The 20193-nt window shown below is 39.2% G+C and overlaps 1 protein-coding gene across 1 annotated transcript in view; it reads right to left on the bottom strand.

Annotated features, from left to right (window-relative positions):
- Positions 1-7269: 7269 nt before the first annotated feature.
- The window catches only part of adgrv1 (adhesion G protein-coupled receptor V1), a 105131-nt gene continuing 92207 nt past the window's right edge, over positions 7270-20193 (bottom strand). Inside the window, exons 86-90 of the mRNA XM_072708883.1 lie at positions 17825-17982; positions 11030-11151; positions 10005-10190; positions 9011-9188; positions 7270-8558 (exon numbers count right to left, since the gene is read on the bottom strand). Coding sequence (XP_072564984.1) covers positions 8440-8558; positions 9011-9188; positions 10005-10190; positions 11030-11151; positions 17825-17982 — 763 coding nt within the window. The 3' untranslated portion in view covers positions 7270-8439. The remainder of the gene's footprint in view (positions 8559-9010; positions 9189-10004; positions 10191-11029; positions 11152-17824; positions 17983-20193) is intronic.

The raw sequence follows: 20193 nt of genomic DNA, 5'->3' as shown, positions 1-20193 counted from the left end.
TGCTCAAGGACCCGCAGACATGCTGAGGCTGGGTTTGAACCTTCTGATTACAGGCACACAGGCTTAGCCCACTGAGCCACACGCTGCCCTATGCTTGTGGTTGACCATGCAGCTGTAGCAGGGCAGAAATTTGGGGAACTGATTTGTTGAAAAGATGATGCCCCAAGATGGTGCCAAGTTGAAAGTCACTAACCTCTTCTGCTGGCTTATTATATCAGCAACAGAATGAGTCCCATTCTGCTGGCTAATGCTGGAGATTCCATGGCTGTGTGCTTAATTATTCAACTGTGTCAGTAATTACAGTGACTTAATTAGTCAATTACTCTAATTAATAGTCACGTCCACATGCTTCCTGCCATCTATTGTGCTAATAGTCATATTCCACTAACCTAAAACCCCATTTGTGTACAGGTAGTTTTCACTTTCAAGGCACCTGATATATGAGTCTGTATCTTCTATATCTATCTATATTTTCTGTGGCAGAAATTTAAATTTCATTTTTTATAATTTCTTAAAAATGTGGGTTATAATAAAAATAAAAATGTGTGTTACTCAACACACGCTGCTAAAAGAGAGCTATCTGTGACCCGACAAAGTTTTCAGATAACCTTGCTGTGTGAATTATCGACTGTGCATGCACGTCTGTGCGTTGCGTAGGATTATACTTTACAGAATATTTTACGATAGTGCCCTATTTGTACCACTTTATTTCACGACCCAGCCTGATCCCGTTAATACTCTAGGTTCATTTCACGTACGGTTTGTAAGCGATCTCCACCAGCTCTGAATGGGATACATGAAGAAAAACACCACATCTGCTGAACATCTAAGTGACCAAAACTGACTTTGAGTGTTACGATTTTAACAAAATGTTTTTAGTTTTTCTCCAAAGGTTTTTTTGTTTAAATAGGCAAATATTTTTTATGAAATGTTAATTCTAATAATACGTTTGTGTCTCCTTTGTTTATTTGGCAAAAAAATAAGACTGAGGATTTTTTGGCTGGAACCATTTTTTGGCTTGTAAAGTTTTCAATGGGAAAAAATCTCCAGCTTTGATTTCTCGTTTAACGAGCACTTATTTGGAATGAATTAGCTCATAAAGTTGAGAACTATGTGTACATATAAGGTGATCTTAGGAAAGATGTGCAACTGTTAGTTTAAACTATACAAGTTCCAAACCCAATCCTGGTCCATGTATAAACTTAGTTTAATACACATTGAATAGTCATAGAGCTACTATATGATTATTCTGGCACAGTGGGTATTGTCTCACACCAGGGTGAAAATGGTGAATAATCTTCATGTTAAATTTTCTTACCCCAAGCCAGATGGTAGCTATACTATAGCAAGTAATTAATTTCCTAGGTGGCACATCATAGGGAGGTGTTAGCAAATATCCTAAAGTTTAGCTTTGCAGTTCAGAGATAACTGAAGTATTGTATGTTTGCGTAAAAATAGCGTTTCATATCTGACAGAAAAAGAACAGAACAGATTCAGCATAACAATGGAAAAAAGAATCCTCAGATGATGCCTAAACATCTGAGGCAGTTGAGTAAAACTCAATTGAGAATTAACTCTCACTCACAATGTGCTGCATTATTATATCAGCAACAGAATGAGTCCCATTTGCCAAGATGGAGTGTTGCTAGACATGAAATTAGAAAAGCAAAGGATTACATTTCATTACGTGTAATGTAACCTTATCTGGCAGTCACTAAATGCAGTCAGCATGTCATACAAGTTTGACAAAGATGTTTACTTCTTTTCCATTCAAACTCCATGCAGTTAGGTTAATTAGCACTGAAATTCAATTCAATTCAATTAAAAAAACTTTATTTGTCCGCGAGGGTATAATTTGCCCATAGAGTATAATTTGGTGTGTGAGTGCCTGCAGGTCGCTGTGGTGGACTGGCAGCCCATTCAGGATATACCCCAGCCTTGTGTACTACAGTATGTTGCCTGGGTTAGGCTCCATGACCCCTGTGACCTGAGCTAGGGTAAATTGTTAGGAGATGGACTGATGAATGTCTACTTCCTGGCCATCTTGTCTTTTATGCTTGCTGGACCAGGTCATTGAGGGCTACTTACATTTGGAGACGGAAAGGAGTAACGTGGTATTATTGTGGTGAGCAGGCTGGCGATTAGGGAGTGCTGACATTACACAAGGCTCAGCTGTTTTCTTTCTCCAGCTAATCCTGCTGACACACTCACCAGCCCACAGGAAGTTGTCTGACCAGGCACATTGCGTCTCTAAATTACCTGTGTTGCATGTGTGTATGTGCTTGGCAGTGGACTGGCACCCCATCCCAGGTCTAACCCAGTCTTATGCACTATCCTGCCAGGCTGTAGGTTCCATACCCCCCCCCTCCCAATGACCTTCACCAGGCATAAGCATTTAGATGATAGATGGATGTTCCAGACTATTAAAATAGATTGTTTTTCTGTACCCAAAAACTCTCACTTCCCTCAGACTTCCTGCGAGAGAGAGCATGGGATTGGATCATGAAGCAGGTTTTCTTGCTTAATCAGATAACTTGTCAGATTTAAGGTAGTCAGGGCTAAATGTAATTGAATGAAAATAAAGTCTATTTAAAGTGGGGTACTGTAAATCCAACAAAGTATCTGAGCAAGCATGAAATCCAGCTTTGTGATACAGGCCACAGGGCTCAAAACAAAGTGTTCTGGTTTTACGTTTTTTGTCATTTTGTTTGGTTTGTTACCCAAGAGCCAAGATTTGTTACACAAGAGCTCACCTGCTCTGTCCTTGCTTCCAAGTTCTATGCTCATGTAACTTATAACAAACAAAGTTCCTCAATTTCTATGTCACAGTATTATTCTATGGTGATATTGCTATAAGATGAGCAGACTAAGCTAGACTAAACATATAATGATACTGAAGTGACCAGACAAGGTGGAAAGAATAATTTGAGGACAGGTTAATTTCCATGTACATGTGCAACCTCTTAACTTGGAGTCTGGGTTTCACACTGAAAGATCACACCAGCTGTTTACCTAGAGTGGAATAGGGTAACATGCATGCGCGGTAGGGGGGTTGTCATGGAAATGCTAACAATAGGCACTGAGGAGTCCAGAGACTTAACAGACCTGATTTTCTTCAGACAAGGTACACTCTGTTTCTATCTTACTTGCCAATCACATTGATCCCTGGATATCTATTTCCATAAATACTAATAGCTAAATAAGTGAAGTATTACGAATTACATTGTTTTTGGTTTTGGGCTTCTGTCAAGTGGTTTTCTGTTATCTTTTATTCCACCAATCTTTGTACTTGGAAAGTGGCTGGAAGGAAAATTAATGGATGGATGAATGGATGGATTTTTTAACTGAATTCAAATTTTGTCCTATATGAAAAAGATTACTAAGCAACATAGAAATAAATGCTGCTCATCACTGAATGCTGTAAAACAGAAGGCTTTCAGTGTCTGTATTGTTTTGTGGTTGGGGGATAAAAACCTTGGTTCTCTCAGGGCTGCTCAAAACCATTTTTTGGAACAAAATATTGTCATAGTGACTTTTCTTTATGTGATATTCCAAAATTTATTCACTTACACGTTTGTTCCATATATTCAAAGGCTCTTAGTATCATTTACAGTTTTATTAAAAACCAATCCCTCTGTGTCTATTTTTAGACTTTAGCTGATTCATGTAACAGTTTAATTTGGTTGATTTATTTCCCCCTGAGTCACAATGAGTCCTGAATCAGCTACACGGTGCAGAATCACCAGCAGTGAAGAGTGGGGTTGAGAGTGGTAGTCCAGTTTGCACCCTTCCATTTGGCCTTCCACTGGTTGGACTATCAATCAGGAGCTGAGAATCTGGAGTTTTCAGAAGTGTACACTGCCTCTATTACATATCAAAGCAGTTTTCTTTGCTCCTGTTTTACTGTTTACTTAAACACATGCTCACACATTTTAGTTTGTAGAAAAGAGAAACACGTTTTGGATCACCTGAAAATTTTATTTACAAAATCAAACCTGACATTTTTTCTTGTATATCCCTTTCATACAAAGAGCATCCAGACTTTTCTCTCCTGACAGAATCAGTATGCATCCCAAACAGGCTGTATTCAACTGATATACTCATGTACTCATACATTTTTCTGTTCAAGTGTTCTAGGTTATCAGAGTGTTGCATAAACAGACCATGGGCTCTCTTGAGGTTTGAATGTTTGAATGTCAGGATTTTCAGGGCTGTCTTGCCTTTATGTTTGTGTCTAAATCCTGGCAGAAAAATAGCAGTGTCTCAAGATTTTTTTTCTTCTCACTAAAACCATAAGAAAAACATTCTTAGAATGCAAACAAGGCATATGTATGTTTAATTGAATCCCTCTTTGGATTTATATTACATTTTTTATTATCTAGCTTAAAAATGTATATAGTGACAGACCTAGGAGGATACCAGGCAGATTTCAGGCATCTTAATATGAGGCACAGGTGCAGTAGGAACCTGGATACCCTCCCAGATTCAGGGCGCTCAGCACTTCAGGGGCTCTTATATGTGTAAAATTATCTGTAAAATGATGTGGTGGGCCCAAGGTGACAGAAACTCTAGCTGCGATCCTGATATGAGGAACTGTAATGGTTTCGAGTTCTGATAAACTATATACTGAGATATGGCATCTTAGTTTGGATAGTTTGGTAAATAAGGTTATGTATTTTGTGTTTACTTGGTAGAGAATCAGAAAGGGAGTTTGTGAGTCGGCAGAGCAGGGTTTCCCATTGCACACGGTTTCCTGTGTCACAGCAAAGCCCGAGTCACTGGTTTGTCGACCCCCGCCCCCCCTTCTCATCCTCTCTTCCTGTCTCTCGCACTGAAGGATGAGCCAGTGCTGATTCATGTAATCTCCAGAAAGGCCTTCTTTCAGCATTGCTAAATTAATTAATGGCCACATTCTGATGTGCATCTGCACAATGGATTGATCCTGCCTTTCCAAAGTATATGTGGACCATTTAGCAGGCTGTCTATGCTGTCTATGCGCTGTCTATGCGCTGTCTCTGTCTGTGCACAACCCCTTACTTAGCATGAATCAGGAGCTTTCATCTGTTTTTACTTCACAGTTTCATTTACATTGAGGTACAGCTAAACTTATTTGACTAATTCACTTACATGATTTATTATTAAATTGAATCTGTTTCAATCAAATGCTGAGTATTCTAATTATAATGGTCTGTTTTTACTGTAACAGCACATTTTAAACATACTTATACTTATAATAATGATTATGATATTTTCTAATACACTAGCATACAGAAATGTAATTAATGATACTTTCATTTGCTATTTATCTTTGTTTCTCATTTTATTTCTTGTTTTCTGTATGTTTTGTATGACTTTACAGCCTGCTAGTAACAAGATTATTGTTAATCTTATAAGAGTGACATATGCAGAGCCCACAGATAAACAGCTCAAGAAGTGCTGTCATCATGGAGACAGATCTCTGCCCTGCTCTGCTTGCCAGTCTCTGACATACCGATTCATGCACCAGTTAATAGCTCTTTTAAATGAACATATAATTTATAAATTTACTGAAGTATATAAGATGGACTGCCAGCAAGTAATAACAAGTAATGAGTTTGTAATAATGTAAAAACATTTTCATAATACACGTTACCAATTCAAAGCAGTGCCAAATGGAATAAATAATTTGATACTGATTATGCCAGTATTAGGGTATTGCCCTTACAGGAACTGTAGTGCAACACACAAGCAACAGCAAATCAAGCCATGCACCAAAACAATACCAGCAATATCATTTCACCACACATGACAGGGAAACATGGGGAGGTCTCACTGCACACAGTAACTCCAAAGTGGTTAATGACACTAATGGATCAGGCAAGGACACGTACAAACATGGGTAAGAGCACAGACAATAAGTGGGTACACAGCAAATACACAGACAAGGGCAGTTTATGATACCAGGGAGCATGCTGGGAAATGTTAATGAACTCTGCTATGCGGAAGCCATCCAGCTGATGGTACAATGTACTGCAATTCTGCCAGGTGTAAAAGTTATTTTATGATATTGATACTTACAGAATATGCAATAATGATGAGGATATATGGCTACGTTGCTAACCTCACAGTTTTGTCTACTATTGATTCTAAGCAGTATGTTCTGTAAAACATTGGACATTGCTATATTGTGATACTAAGCAGACCTGGACAACTGTCGGTTGAAATGAAGTTATCAAGTTATGGAAGCTGATTGAGGGTTGATCCTCCAGGGCGTCTGGATTTCACCTCGGTAATCTTCAGAGAGGGCAGCGAGCTGCTTCATATTACAAGCTCAATTAATGTCTGAAACATTTTGCGGCAATAGGACCCCATCTAACAATGTTCATGCAATATCCTTCTTTGACTGCAGTGGATAAGCAGTGCACTTCCATCCTCTGTTTGAAAATGAAATACATAACCAGAAAAGGCACCTCAGTGAGAAGTACCCAATGTCTGAGGACCCTTTGAGATGATTTATACCTGATATTACTTGCAAGCCCTGTAACCTTCTGTGGTTCCACGGAGAAGAAGCCCTGCTGAGCTCTACTGGTTCTACCTCAGAAAAGCCAGAACGCATTTCTCTGGGAACTTAACAAATAACAGACCAAATCTTAATGATTTGGTCTGTTATTTGTTAGGTTTACACCTAAAAATTTACATGATAAATATTTACTTCAAGAATGTCTTTGACTTGTATATGAACAAACCATATCTAATACTGATCATATCACTGACTTGAGGCATGTTCATGTCTTTATCAGTAATTTTTTTAGGAATATATTTATAGTCTGCAGGTATTGTAATTAACATTTATTTTATATTCACTTATAAATACAGTATTTCTGGCCCTATAACTGAGTTTAAAATGCTGTTGACAACTCTTGTCATCTTTAATCTATGAACGTGCCTCAACTAGATCTGTGCATTTATCAATATTCATGTATCAAACTCCTCCATAACATGAAAACATTTAAAAATGCATTGAGCTAGTTATTTTCATACTAAATCACTGGTTCAAACCCAGCCTCAGCACGTCTGTGGGTCCTTGACCCCCAGCTCCCTGGGTGCCACTATGGGTGGCTGCCCTTTGCAAGCAACTTACTCTACAAGGAGCAAGTTGAGGGAGGCATTAAGACAATTTCTCCATGGGATTAATAAAGTATCAATTATTATCAGCAACAAACAAGGACCAAATTCATGCTGAAGTAATGTGTATTTTGAGTTGCAAGATGAAGGACTCATGAACAGGTATTTCGGTGAACAAAAGGGGTTTATTGAACTAAGCTGAAGTAGGGAAACAAACCAGACTATGAGGGGACAAAACAAAAGGATGAATATGGCTGAGGACGAAGGCAGAGGCAGACAGTAGGAGTGACAATGACCAGACAGGAACTGACAAGACAAACGGGTACTTAAGTACAAGAACTAACAAGGGTAACAACATCAGGGCCATGTTAGGGAGGAGATGAGGGTCAGGTGGACAGGATGGGAAGGACGTAACACAACACTTGTCATTTTCTGTTTGTCTGGAACAGGCAGCTCAAAATTTTCTACATTTCTCCATGACTTGTCATTCTGGCCCATTTTTTCAAAGCCTGTGGTTTCCCATCCTACACATCTTACTTTCTAGCCAAACCATCTGTATTCAGTTCAAGCTATGAAAGAGACTGACTGTATAAATCATTTCAGTTGGAATAAAAGGGATTATTGTTTTTGGCATGACACACACAATATAAGCGAGTAACATCAGCAAGCTTTCCAAGAACTTCATTTCTATGATTGACCTTCAAGAACTACATTCAGATTTCCTTTTTTATGAAAATAGATTATGAAAAGCATTTGAGAAACTCTCTTAGTCATAACAAAAAGGGTTACTTATTATAAGGAATTTCAGATTCTGCTTTGTACAAATGACAATATGCTGTGTAAGGTAACCTTGGTGTTGTCTTTAACTCTGCATTTAAATTATAAAAATGAGGTGCTAAAACCAGTGTCTAGTGTCAGCCTTGAGTCTTTCTGTTCAATGATTCCACCATTAAGGTTTCATAATAAAAGTCTGCTTGAGTAGTATTTTTTTAAATGTGTGATAGAAAATGAAAGCAAACCTCTCATGTAAAACATTGTGAATTATTTATTAACAATGCTACATCACCCGACAACACAATTAGGACTGTATATCTATAAATTCTACATGATATTTACATTCAGTAGATATAAGTCACTGAAAAGACAAAAAAAAATATGTGCATGTTTCAATATACATACACATTCAGTACATACCCAAAAACAGGAATCAAACCACCATTTTCATTGCATCAAACAACTAACAAAAATGTGTACTAGCCCATGTAGTTTAGCGTAGTAAAAAGCAGTAAAAGTACAAAAATACTGATCTTTTTTACCAATACAAAATATGAGAGGTTAGAGATGTGTGTCTGCAATAGGGATTCTTCTTAGCTCTACAATTTGGGAGTTGGCAACACTGCCACCATCTTGACTCCCATGGATTGACTCCGTGTCACTGATGGTCAGGCCTGAACCTGCAGAGATCACAGACATAATAAAAAAAATGAATGTACGACCAAAAAGTTATCCACTGACAAAATTTAAAATAACCAGAAGCAGGCAATCACAGAGATTTATCGTTCACATAAATCTGAATTCAGAAACTGGGCTTCTGTTCTTATTTAGCTTGGCAATTTCTTATACCAATGCATATGCAGTGATTATCAGCACTAACATTTGAACAATACCTTACAGTAAAAGATGAAAAATTCTATGAAAAGCCCAGAACAGTGAGCTAGGTTTCCAAGGGTGAGTGATTGTCGTGATGTCAGCCTAAGGGCCCCAGATAAGTTAATTCGCTGCAGCTATCTAGTCAAATCAAACAATTAAACATTGCAGTTATCAATGAAATGCATCTAACAACATTTAATAAACCATTTATGACTTTTATAAATTCAAGGCTTCTGAATAGGCCTGTGCCTCTCACCGGTCTTTAATGCAAATATGAGATCATCAAACTCTTGGGATTCCTCGTCGGTGACCAAATTAGTGCCGATAAAGCCCCCCTCGGTGGTGTAGGCTGTGCCGTTCTGGGGCCCCTGCTTGGACACGCTTCCGGGCTGGCTGCTTGGCCTGAGGGATGCTCGCTCCCAGTCCGTGGAGACCTACAGCAAATGGCCAGTCATACATGGTGCGCATGGTTGGAGGCAAATACGAGGAAATGCACATGCTGCCATACACATACAAAACATATATACATGTATATACATGTACATATTCACCCATTCAAGACACCAAAATGCTGATGCAGGCAGAAGATTTCTTGTCACTATTCTGTCTTAGCATTAAAAGAAATGCGATAAGCTAGGCCAGTAAAAATTTGTATAGTATAGTATAGTATAGAACCTTACTATTGAAGCAAGTCATTATTTGATAATATAAATTGGAAAGAATGTCTGTGCCAGGTTTTATAATAAACTGCTGTCATTGCTTTCTCTAACAGCTTAGCAAACATAATTATGAGTATACATATGTGGTTTTTTTTTTTATTATGAATCTGCAAGCATTGACACATCTGCTCACAACAATCACCGCAATAGGAACACGCTGATCCCTTGTTTGCAAATGGACATGTCTTGTGTTGCAAATCTCATTTGAACAAAACTTGTGAATCTTACTGTTCATCCCACAGGCCATGCAGCTAAGCTAATTTACAACTTTCAATTTTCCATAGTCTGTGTCCTGCAATAGGCTGGCATCCCATCTAGGGTGTACCCTAGCCTTGTGCCCTGTGTTGCTTGGTGCCCCTGACAATAAGTGTTTAGAAGATGGATATACAGTATGTATTATAAAGAGCTTAAGAGACCCAACACTGGATACTACAACTCCTGCAAGATTCAGAATAAAACAAATAAAATACCAAAGATGAAGCCAAAAGGTGAATAGATAGGTGATGACTATGAGGGGTGTGGAGTTGATACCTCTTCCATGGCACTGATAAGGTTTTGTGTGGATTTGCTGATCTCTTCACCGACAGCAGGAGTGCTGCTACCCTGGAAGGTGGAGTCTGGGCTGCCGTGACCATTCATCTCCACTGTGTAACTAGCTTTCACTGGCCAGCACAGCTGGTTATGCATGATGAAGTACACTGCAAAAACATAGAGGCCCTGGAAGCCAAAGGGTTCGATGGTTAATGACCAGAACGTGAGGGAACGTGTTTCTGGAAAACAAATATGGGCTAATCATAAAAACAGACCAAATTGTTTTTCTTTTGACAACCAAAATTCGGTGCCAGCGCCTGGTGGTGGGGTTGAAAATTTATGAATGCTGCTATATAATTCAATTCTAGTTATTTAATCAGAATTATAGGTTTTTTTACTCAATATGAAATTAATCACATCAGCCTCAATTCTTGTTTTTTTTTTTTTTTTTAAATAAAAGCCAATTATGAAGCACTTTCAATTTTATTATTTTTACAGGCCCCCTGCTATCTGGAAAAACTGTGTAAAATGTTTTGGTGCCCTTGAGGAGTGAAGCAAAAAGGTGCAAGAAACCCAGAGACACAGATCACTGTGAGATCACAGTGAAATATCATGTAACCAGGTTGGCGTCCTCCAGACCAGCACTGCACGTGTCTTTTATGCATTTTTGAATTGCTAAACTTTTTATGTGTCATCTGCTGGCCTTTGCAGACGGATCGGTATTCAGTAATTATACACAATTATACTTGCATGTTTTTATTATAACAATGTATATTGAAGAAAAACACTAAATTAAACAAAACACTAAATACATAGTGTAAAAAAACTGAATTAGTCTTGGGTTAAGCAATGGCATATTCTGTGATACCTCAGCGGTGCACTGTAACTGCAGTAAGCGAAACTTAAACTATTAAGCTTTCTGAAGAAGGAAATAGGTTATGGGAAAGGACTGTAAATGCAATCCATAAGAATTAGATATTGAATGGAAGGCTGTCTGTAACAAACCAGTTGCTGGAAAGTCTTACCAGCATGCAGTTGAAAATGACATAGAGGATGAGCATCCACTGGTGTCTGTAGGCCATGTGCAGTCCTCCCCAAAGCCAGACCAGGGACACCAGAGCAAACAATGTCAGCACCATTGGAACCTCTGTAACAAACAGCATACAGGGCATCTCACACTTCTCACACGGATCATGGTCAAGGGAGCACATTCACAGAAATATTCTGTAAAATGATGGCATCAGAAGTTATGGAAAAGGCAGCAGCATAGAGGCAGATACGTCTCATGTAGTTTTGTCGATCGCCGGCTGTGATGTGGGCTGGTGACGTAAGCCTGACACTAACTCGCATATCTGGCCATGACTGGATAAGGTGGCTAGCTATTAGGAGTTTTGGGCCTTCCCCCTCAGTTCCAGTTGTTTTTTGTTTAGTTTAGCAAATTTAGTTCATTCTTGCCCTGTGTTGTTCCCTGCATGCTGAGTGTGCTGATGTATATAAGCCATGGCCCGTTCATACTCCCACACGCATTCCCCATTGTGTTTGCATTGTCGTTAGCATTGTCGTTAGTATTGTTTTACTCTTATTGACTAGTGGTGCTAATGAAGATTAATTTGACATGGGCTGAGGCTTATTCTTATGCTTTGTCTAGTTGTCATCTCGATATGTATATGATAATTACGATTAATATATACTACTTATTTATAATACTTATTTACACTCTAAGGACAAAAGTATTGGGACATCTGGCCATTACACCCACAGGACATTCTATGACATTACATTCTAAATCCGTCGGCATCTACACGGAGTTGGTCCCCCTTTGCAGCTATAACAGCTGCCACTCTTCTGGGAAGGCTTCCACAACATTTTGGAGTATATCTGTGGGAATATTTGCCCATTCATCCAGAAGAGCATTTGTGAGGTCAGGCACTGATGTAGGATGTGAAGGCCTGCCTCAGTCTCCATTCTAGTTCATCACAAGGGTGTTCCATGGGGTTGAGGTCAGGGCTCAGTGTGGGCCACTCAAATTCTTCTATACCAAACTCACCCATAACCATATCTTTATGGACCTTGCTTTGTACACTGGGGCACAGTCATGCTGAAACAGAAGAAAGCCTTCCCCAAACTGTCCCCACAAAGTTGGAAACATAAAATTGTCCAAAATGCCTTGGTATGCACTCCCAGAGACACACTCCAAAATTGTGGAAAGGCTTCCCAGAAGAGTGGCAGCTGTTACAGCTGCAAAGGGGGACCAGCTCCATATTGATGCCTATGGATTTAGAATGGGATGTCATAAACGTTCCTGTGGGAATAATAGTCCCAATACTTTTGTCCATATAGTGTATACTATTGTAGAGCAGAGCTCCCCATATTTGGACTGGCATGCTACTGGGCTGCTGGTTGTAAAAGTAGCAGATTGCTACAGTAATCGACTTATACAGTTTCTGTTTAGATAATATTAAAGTGTTACACAAATCAAAGGAATACTGCACAAGACAAGATCGTCAAAGAGCTGGGATCAGGTTCAGCTAGGCTCACGGCATAGATATACCGTCACCAGCTATACACAGAAACTCACAAGGGTACCAGTGCCTGACATGCTAAGAGAGTGATATAGTCAACCCCCCCTCCCCTTTGCTAGGCAACAACGCTTCAGCATTTCCAGAAAACAGTTGCTGTAAGAGAGACCTGTTATATCTTTGTGAGCATGTAGAAACCAGATGGGGAAAGTAAAAGGCAATTTTTAATTTTGCTGGAAACATGCAAGATCATCATTGGTCTGAGAGACTGCGCCATTGTTCTCTTCTATGTACAGTAGCTAGAAAAGGTCTACAATCATTATTGAACACTGAACATCCAGGCATGACCATCTCCGCTATTCACCCATATAGCAAACTGGTAACAAAAATACATTTTTCAATTATTTTTTAAAGATTCCATGAATTTAAATTTTCCATAAAAATTACATTTTGGTTTCTTACTATATCTGCACCACTATTGATTTATAAATTATTAGCTTTTCCAAAAAATACATTATTTATTGGAAATATAACATTTAAGACTGTATATTGACTTTAGTGATTAGGTCAGGTAAAAGAGTACAAACAATGAAAGGTCAGAGTGATGAAATTAGGACTCTGAGTGGTTGAGGCCAGGAGTTGTCTGGCCCACTTCCCACGAGAGGACGTGCTTCTCCGTCGGCTTCTCCGAAAAACAAAGAGAGGGGAAAAGGGCTGATGAGATGGCCGGTCAGAGGGCTGGCTACACGCCTGAATGCCCGTCTGCAGCTGCTGCTCCCACAGGGTTAAGCTCACTGTTCTTAAGCAACAGCCTGAGGTATAAACAGGGATTATCACCATGTGGCTCTTGGAATAGGCTACGGCAGCCTTTGTAGTGCTAAGCTTTCCTACAAATGGAGTCAAACCAGCTCTGAAATCACTTTTTCATTAGTAATCAGAGACGCTTTTTTAATATCATAGGAAAAAAAAAAGTGAAGACCTGTGGCCTGTACTACGGAGTGGGGTTACTGGCTTATCGGGGTAACTTGTCGGATTTAAAACAATTTAAGGAAATGGACTTCGTATTCGTTCACTTACACACGTTACCCCGGTAAGCCATTAACCCCGCTTCGCAGTACAGGCCCCATGAGTGTGTGATTGGAATAAAACAGCTGCTGATGACAAACAACCAGACTGGTTATCGGATGGGTCTGCAATGAAAAACAGGCCATGCATTGCAGAGAGAGAGTCAATATTCCAGGCAACAGACCCAGGTTTGCTCCCTGTGCCCAGCTCTGCATGTACATGGTCGTCTTCCTCCTTCCCTACCTATGTAACTGTATTCCTGACTTTGGCTTGAGAATGAGTTCACACCAGTCAGGTTTTTCAAATTCTGTATGCAAAGACTGCACAAATATCATGGATATCGGTATTTATAAAATGACTATTAAGAGCTTGTTTCAGATTAATTTGCAGGTTTACAAGACAGCTGTAATTCCTTGGGGAGAAACCAATTTATGCAGTTCTCAGCATAAGAACCCAAATTCCTACAAGGAAGCAGCTTAACAGCAAGAACAATATTAAATCTTAAATGTTATGGACTCTGTCTTAAATGTTATGAACTCTGATGTTCATGAGTTCACGATAACTCAAGAACAAAATCAGCTCTTTTTCTGTGTGGCACAAGCCTATACATATGATATTAAATCTGCACATAATAGAAATTGAGTTGTTTAAATACCTACATGGAGCTGATTTAATTCACAGAGCTGATATTTAACTTGTAATGACATAGATCTTCACACAGGGAAATAATTTATATTCTGAGGAGTTAACCGTTACTTTCAATAGCAGACTGAAATGCATCTGTGCTTATTAATATGTCTTAGGTGATCCCAGCCCTGTCTAGTTAAATTGTGCTGCAATGTTTTTCTTTCTAGTGAGCAAGAGGAAATTGCTGCAGGCCCAAAAACAATTAAATAAAGTGGATACTGGAAAACTTGCATTTATGTTATGTTATGTTTATGTTTTATAAATTACTGTGCTGATAATAAGTTTATCATAGTGCTGCCATGTACTACAGCTTACACACAAAGGGGGGGGGGGGGAGGGCAGCTTGATTGGGTGGGTTTACACCTGCGTGGCTGGGGGTTTAGCACTGTGGATGGATTTTGCATCTTCTCTCTGTGGCATGTGGGTTTTCTATAGGTATTCTGGTTCTTTTCCATTGTCTAAATTGGTGTTTATAAACATACATCTTATACTGTATGTGCCATGTGGTGGACAAGCAGCCTTGTGCTACATGCTACCGATTACAGGCTCCAGGCCCCTCTGTACCCCTGACGGGGATAAGCGATCAGATAGTGGATGTATGACATATTCCATACTTATATCTGTACAACAAAGCAGTAAGACTACTGTACACGTGGTTATCCTTGTTCATTTATGCATTCATTTATCCATTTTCCAATCCATCCAAACCCCCAACTCTGAGATGAGGCAACAGTGCTACCAACTGAGCCCACATTAATATCACTATGAATATCTACTGTATCAGCATGTGTACCATAGTCCTAATTAAACCATAAATCATTTTTTGATTTAGGGGCTGGATGTGGCCTTTGCAAATGAAATTATAATCTAGAACATCTAACAGTAGCTACAGAGTTAAACAGAAATTTCCAAGGACCAATGGGAGTGAAGATGCATACTATTCTGCTCATGATGAAATGTTCTAGGGTTTGTTGGTGACTCAGCACATTTTATTTTTAGTATCATGATGTTCACTGCCAGCTGACTATTGGAAATATGCAGTAGATGAATGCAGTTACATGCATTGTGAAAAGTATCCCCTTTGCCATTTGACAGAATTGGTTTGATTTATTAGTACAGTGGTGTCACGCCCCGCTCCCTCCGCTCCTAGTGTGTGCCACGCCCCCTCATTATCCACGTGTGCTTCCCCGATCATGCCCAGCTGTTTCCTGTTTCTTTTGCCTTGTCCTGTGTATATGAGTCCGCGTCTCCCCATGTATGCCAGATCCGTCATTGTATTGTCTCGCTATTGTCCGTGCTTGCCTGTTTTTGGTTCATTAAACCCAGTTCGACCTGAAGTCCTGGCTTGCTCTCTTGCTTCCCTGCTCACCTCCTTCGCTGAGCGTGACAAGTGGTACCTCAGAACTCGATTTTAATCCATTCAGAACTCTGGATCGAATCCTAAAGTTTGAGTTGTGATCGAATTTTCCCCATAAGAAATAATGGAAAACCAATTAATTGGTTCCCGGCCCCAAAAACTTATACCTAAATATGTTTTTTTTTAGCTTTTAAACACAAAATGAACCGGATAAAACAAGAAGAGCATATACTGTACTAAATACATCTAAGCACATTTATCAAAACAGTAATTTGTAAAGTAAGAAAATCCAAACAATGTGTATCCAAACAATGTGTCCTGCCCCGATCGTCCGCTCCATCCGTGTGCCACGCCCCCTCATTAACCCCGTGTGGAATCCCCGTGTGATCAGCTGTTTCTGGTTGTTTTCATTAGTCCTCTGTATTTAGTCCGCGTTTCAGTTTGTTTCCCCAGTCCGGTCATTGTATTGTCCGTCTGCGTTTTGCCTGCCTTACCTGTAATTAAACCCTGTATTCCCCAATTCCCTGACGTCTGCGCCTTTGTTTCCGTTCCGTCCCCGCTCGGCACAACAATATTATTATAATTAAATGTATTAATGGTTTATTATTGATATTAAAATAATGAATAAGAAATATTTATTTTTAAATGTATTTTATTATATAATAATAATTACTGTTACTGTCTATCATTGTATAAATGTATTTTTACTGTCTAAATATATGTATTCAGCTAGTGTAAACATGCACGATGCTATCACAGCGAATGTGAGGCTGAGACTGAAGCGTTGCCCTTTGTTTCCTCTGAGAGACGTGCCGCGTGACTCATTTCCCCGCGCGTACAAGTTATCTTAGGTCGGCGTTCGCGGTTTGACTTCTGAAATTCAGATCGAGCTCTAGGTAATTTTTTTTCGAACTTGTTGGTTCAACTTTTAAGAAATTCGAGTTCTAATGAGTTCGAGAACTGAGGTGCCACTGTAGTTTTATTTAAGCTACAGAACGTAATTTGTAGTACACTACCAAAAAGAGCTTCCATATAAGTATTTACTTTCAGGTGCATGTACTGTTATACATCTACAAGTTCACTATGAATACAGAGGAACAAAAAGCTTCAGACTAAACCTGAGGTAGTACAATGCATCTATCCATCCATTTTCTAACTGCTTATCCTGGTTACAATGCATGCATGCATCCATCCATCCATCCATTTTCTAACTGCTTATCCTGCTTAGGGTCACAGGGAGCCTGAAGCCTGTCACATGAAGCATCGGGTTGGAGCCCTGAAAATATTGTTTTTGATTTAAGTACACAGGATATTTATGGTCTGGCCGTAAAACAAAATGGGAACCGCTCCCACAAACAAAGAACAAAAATAGGATCTGGTAGGTCATATTTTTGGAGGCATATTTTGTGACAGTCTCTATACTGACGGGGTTGTGATCGGGTTTGAATGCAACATAGTTTGCACTGGAAATGTTCATGAAAAATATTCGCTAAGTCACTCTTAGTGTTGTTATCTGGGGAACATACTCACACAATGCTTGACTTTTTGAAATTCGTACTGCTGAGTGACGAATACCTGGCAGCATCCCATACTGCCTGTTATTTACAGTAAGGACATAGCAAGCAAAGCTAGCATACTGTACATCATTCATCGGTTGCTGACTGTCCTGCTCTCTCTCTCTCTCTCTCTCTCTCTCTCTCTCTCTGTCACTCACACACACAGTTGTGTAATCATATCTTTTTGGGGACTGCTCATTCATTTCTATGGTGAAAATGCTAATGCTACTGTAAGTATGACAACCTTAACCCCTACCCAGCCCTAACCATAACCATAAGTAACCAAACAAAATACAAGAGTTTTTGCATTTTTAGTTTTAGTCACGGATTTTTATTATAGAGTTTTCCCATATGGGGACCTGGTCATTATAAGGTAACAAAAAAAATGGATATTCATCACGTTGTGGGGACATTTGGTCCCCACAAGGTAAAGTATACCTGGACCACACACACACACACACACACATATGGACACAGGCACCACAGTGCATTTTGATATGAATGTTTTAAAAGGACCAAAAACACCATTTGACCATTCCGATAACAACATAGATACCATAATGCCGTTAGTAGAATAAGGCATTCCTGTATAAAATATATTAGACATGATTTGGCACTGGAGTTCATGACACCTACCTGCGCTGTTGGTTCGCCCTCGAAAGACGTCATCATAGGCCTTCCACTGGTGGGTGACTTGATAGGCGTGTATGAACACCACAAGCACACCCACCAGACAGATCAAGGGCACAAGGGCTGCTGTACATAGGGCTGCATACACATTGGGGATAAAACACCTGTGGAGCAAAAATACCATGCACCAGCCACTGAATCACTCTGCAAGACATTTCTTCTGTCGTGTCACATCTCAAACACTGCATCTGCAACCCATCAGTAGGTAACTTGACCCTTTAACAGCTATATAGACTGACAAACATTGCTTGCTTATTGTAAAGGGAAAATAATTTGAACATTCATCTTCATGTGGGACTCAATCTGGTCATTTTCATTCATCGTTGAAAAACAGATGATGAATGGTATATCTCTAAGCAATGAAACCTCCACCATATTTACTATTTGGGACTCGAAAGCACATGGGACACCAGAATGCAGAATCTCCCAGTAAATATAAATATATTTTGTATATTTTTAAAGCCTTAAATTTATTGTGTATTCCATGAATGACTATTAAAAGTAGTACCCCCATACTTCAGTATTATTGCCTTGAAAATGAGGCTTAGCTACATAGATTGGCCATATTCGAGATCTTGCACTGTTAGACCTTGCACTATGGGACAGTGAATGGCTCAGTGGGCTACGTCTCTGTGCCTGTGATCAGAAGCTTGCCAGTTCAAGGCTGGCCTCAGCATGTCTGTGGGCTCTTGAGCGAGGCCCTTAACCCCCAGCTCCCTGGGTGCCGCAACGGGCGGCTGCGTCTCATGTAGAGCAAGACGAGGGAGGTGAACAGAAAATTTCCCCACAGGGATCAATAAAAGTATCTATTATTATTTCAATACATGGTGTAGAAAATGACATTGAATGTTATTTCATTCTTGGTTAATGTTTTACTTTCTTCTGTGAACTTCTCAATCTCACGGTTAACTGTCATTCCAAGCATTCTGGGGAACTGTTAAACTACCTGGCTTAACATGAACTCCATTTATCCTGGCTGCAACACAACTTGGCATGAGTTAAAAGTAGGCAGTAACCAATTTTATGATATTTTTATTAACCCACATCTAAATGCCCACATCTAGAGGGCAGCAGTTAACCTAGTAATTAATAAACTGCACTGGTGATCAGAGTTGCTGTTTCGTTTTACCATGCACAACTAATTTATTTATTTCAGATGTTCTCACTAAAAGGGTAGGAAAATGAGATAAACGGCATTGTTTAAATTTGCCTTGTTCAGAAGTGGGTACTAATGAATCACAAAATATTAATTACAGACTGACTCCGTTTATGAGATTCCAACTTTTTTTGTCTTCAATGCTTGTAATGACTTTTACTAGATTATTACTCTGCAACTACTTGTAAATATGTTTGCTTAGTCTATTATTGTCATCTGTTGTCTCATCCACTGCAATATGAATATGTTGGCCAAAGTGGCATATGACAGTAATATATACAGTAACTAGAAATTAACCATAATCATCAAAGAAAACCATGATATGACCTATTCTGCTGTCATTTTCGGAGAGTAATTTCAAAAGGGATGATTCTACTAGCTGCAACAGAATTTGCCATCCAAATGCAGTGTTAAAGAAAATGTGTGAATCAGCCTACAATGTTAAGCAGACATGAACAGAAGGGAATTTAACTTCAAATTGCATTAAACTTCCTTAAATTACCTATGAACTCATTTTAGAGAATGGTAGTATGGAATGTGATCAGGTAAATTCCTGTAGAAAATACTGCAATTTATAATTTGTTATAGTGTATTTTATTTACTGTTGTGCCTTTAAAGTTACTGGTGTTTTGCAGTATTAGGCATAGTAATGGATGCTTAAAACTGAAATATTGGCAGGATTAATATAAGTGATCTTTGGTCTGTGACAAGCTTTCCCACTGGTCTCTACCTTTGTGTTGTGATGCTGGGAATTTCAGAAAACAGTTTTTTCTTAATCTAAGGAATTTATTCTCATCAACACGATGTTCCTGTTATTCTGCAACCATGCAAGTAAGAAAGTAAACTCTGCTTTTTGGCTGTGGGAAAACTGGGTGAGAAAAAAGTAATATTTTGTTATGACACAACGGATATCGGCATAATGAGATGATGTTGTATTTCACAGGGTCACTTCTCACAGAAAAACTGAGATGTGCACAATAAAGCTAAAATGAGAAAACTCCCCAAGAACCACCTGAATCTTCCAGGAAATATTCAAAGATGACTTTTCCCAAGAAACATGCAATAGATCTGAATATTTCATCGTTGCGTTGGGGTTGTCATGTTTTATTCCAGAGAAAGATAACAATAAAACCAGAGAGACCACTAAGAGTTTTCCCTT

This window comes from Paramormyrops kingsleyae, chromosome 2 (genome assembly GCF_048594095.1).
Source record: "Paramormyrops kingsleyae isolate MSU_618 chromosome 2, PKINGS_0.4, whole genome shotgun sequence".
NCBI classification, from domain to species: domain Eukaryota; kingdom Metazoa; phylum Chordata; class Actinopteri; order Osteoglossiformes; family Mormyridae; genus Paramormyrops; species Paramormyrops kingsleyae.
This window is presented reverse-complemented; position numbering and strand designations above follow the sequence as displayed.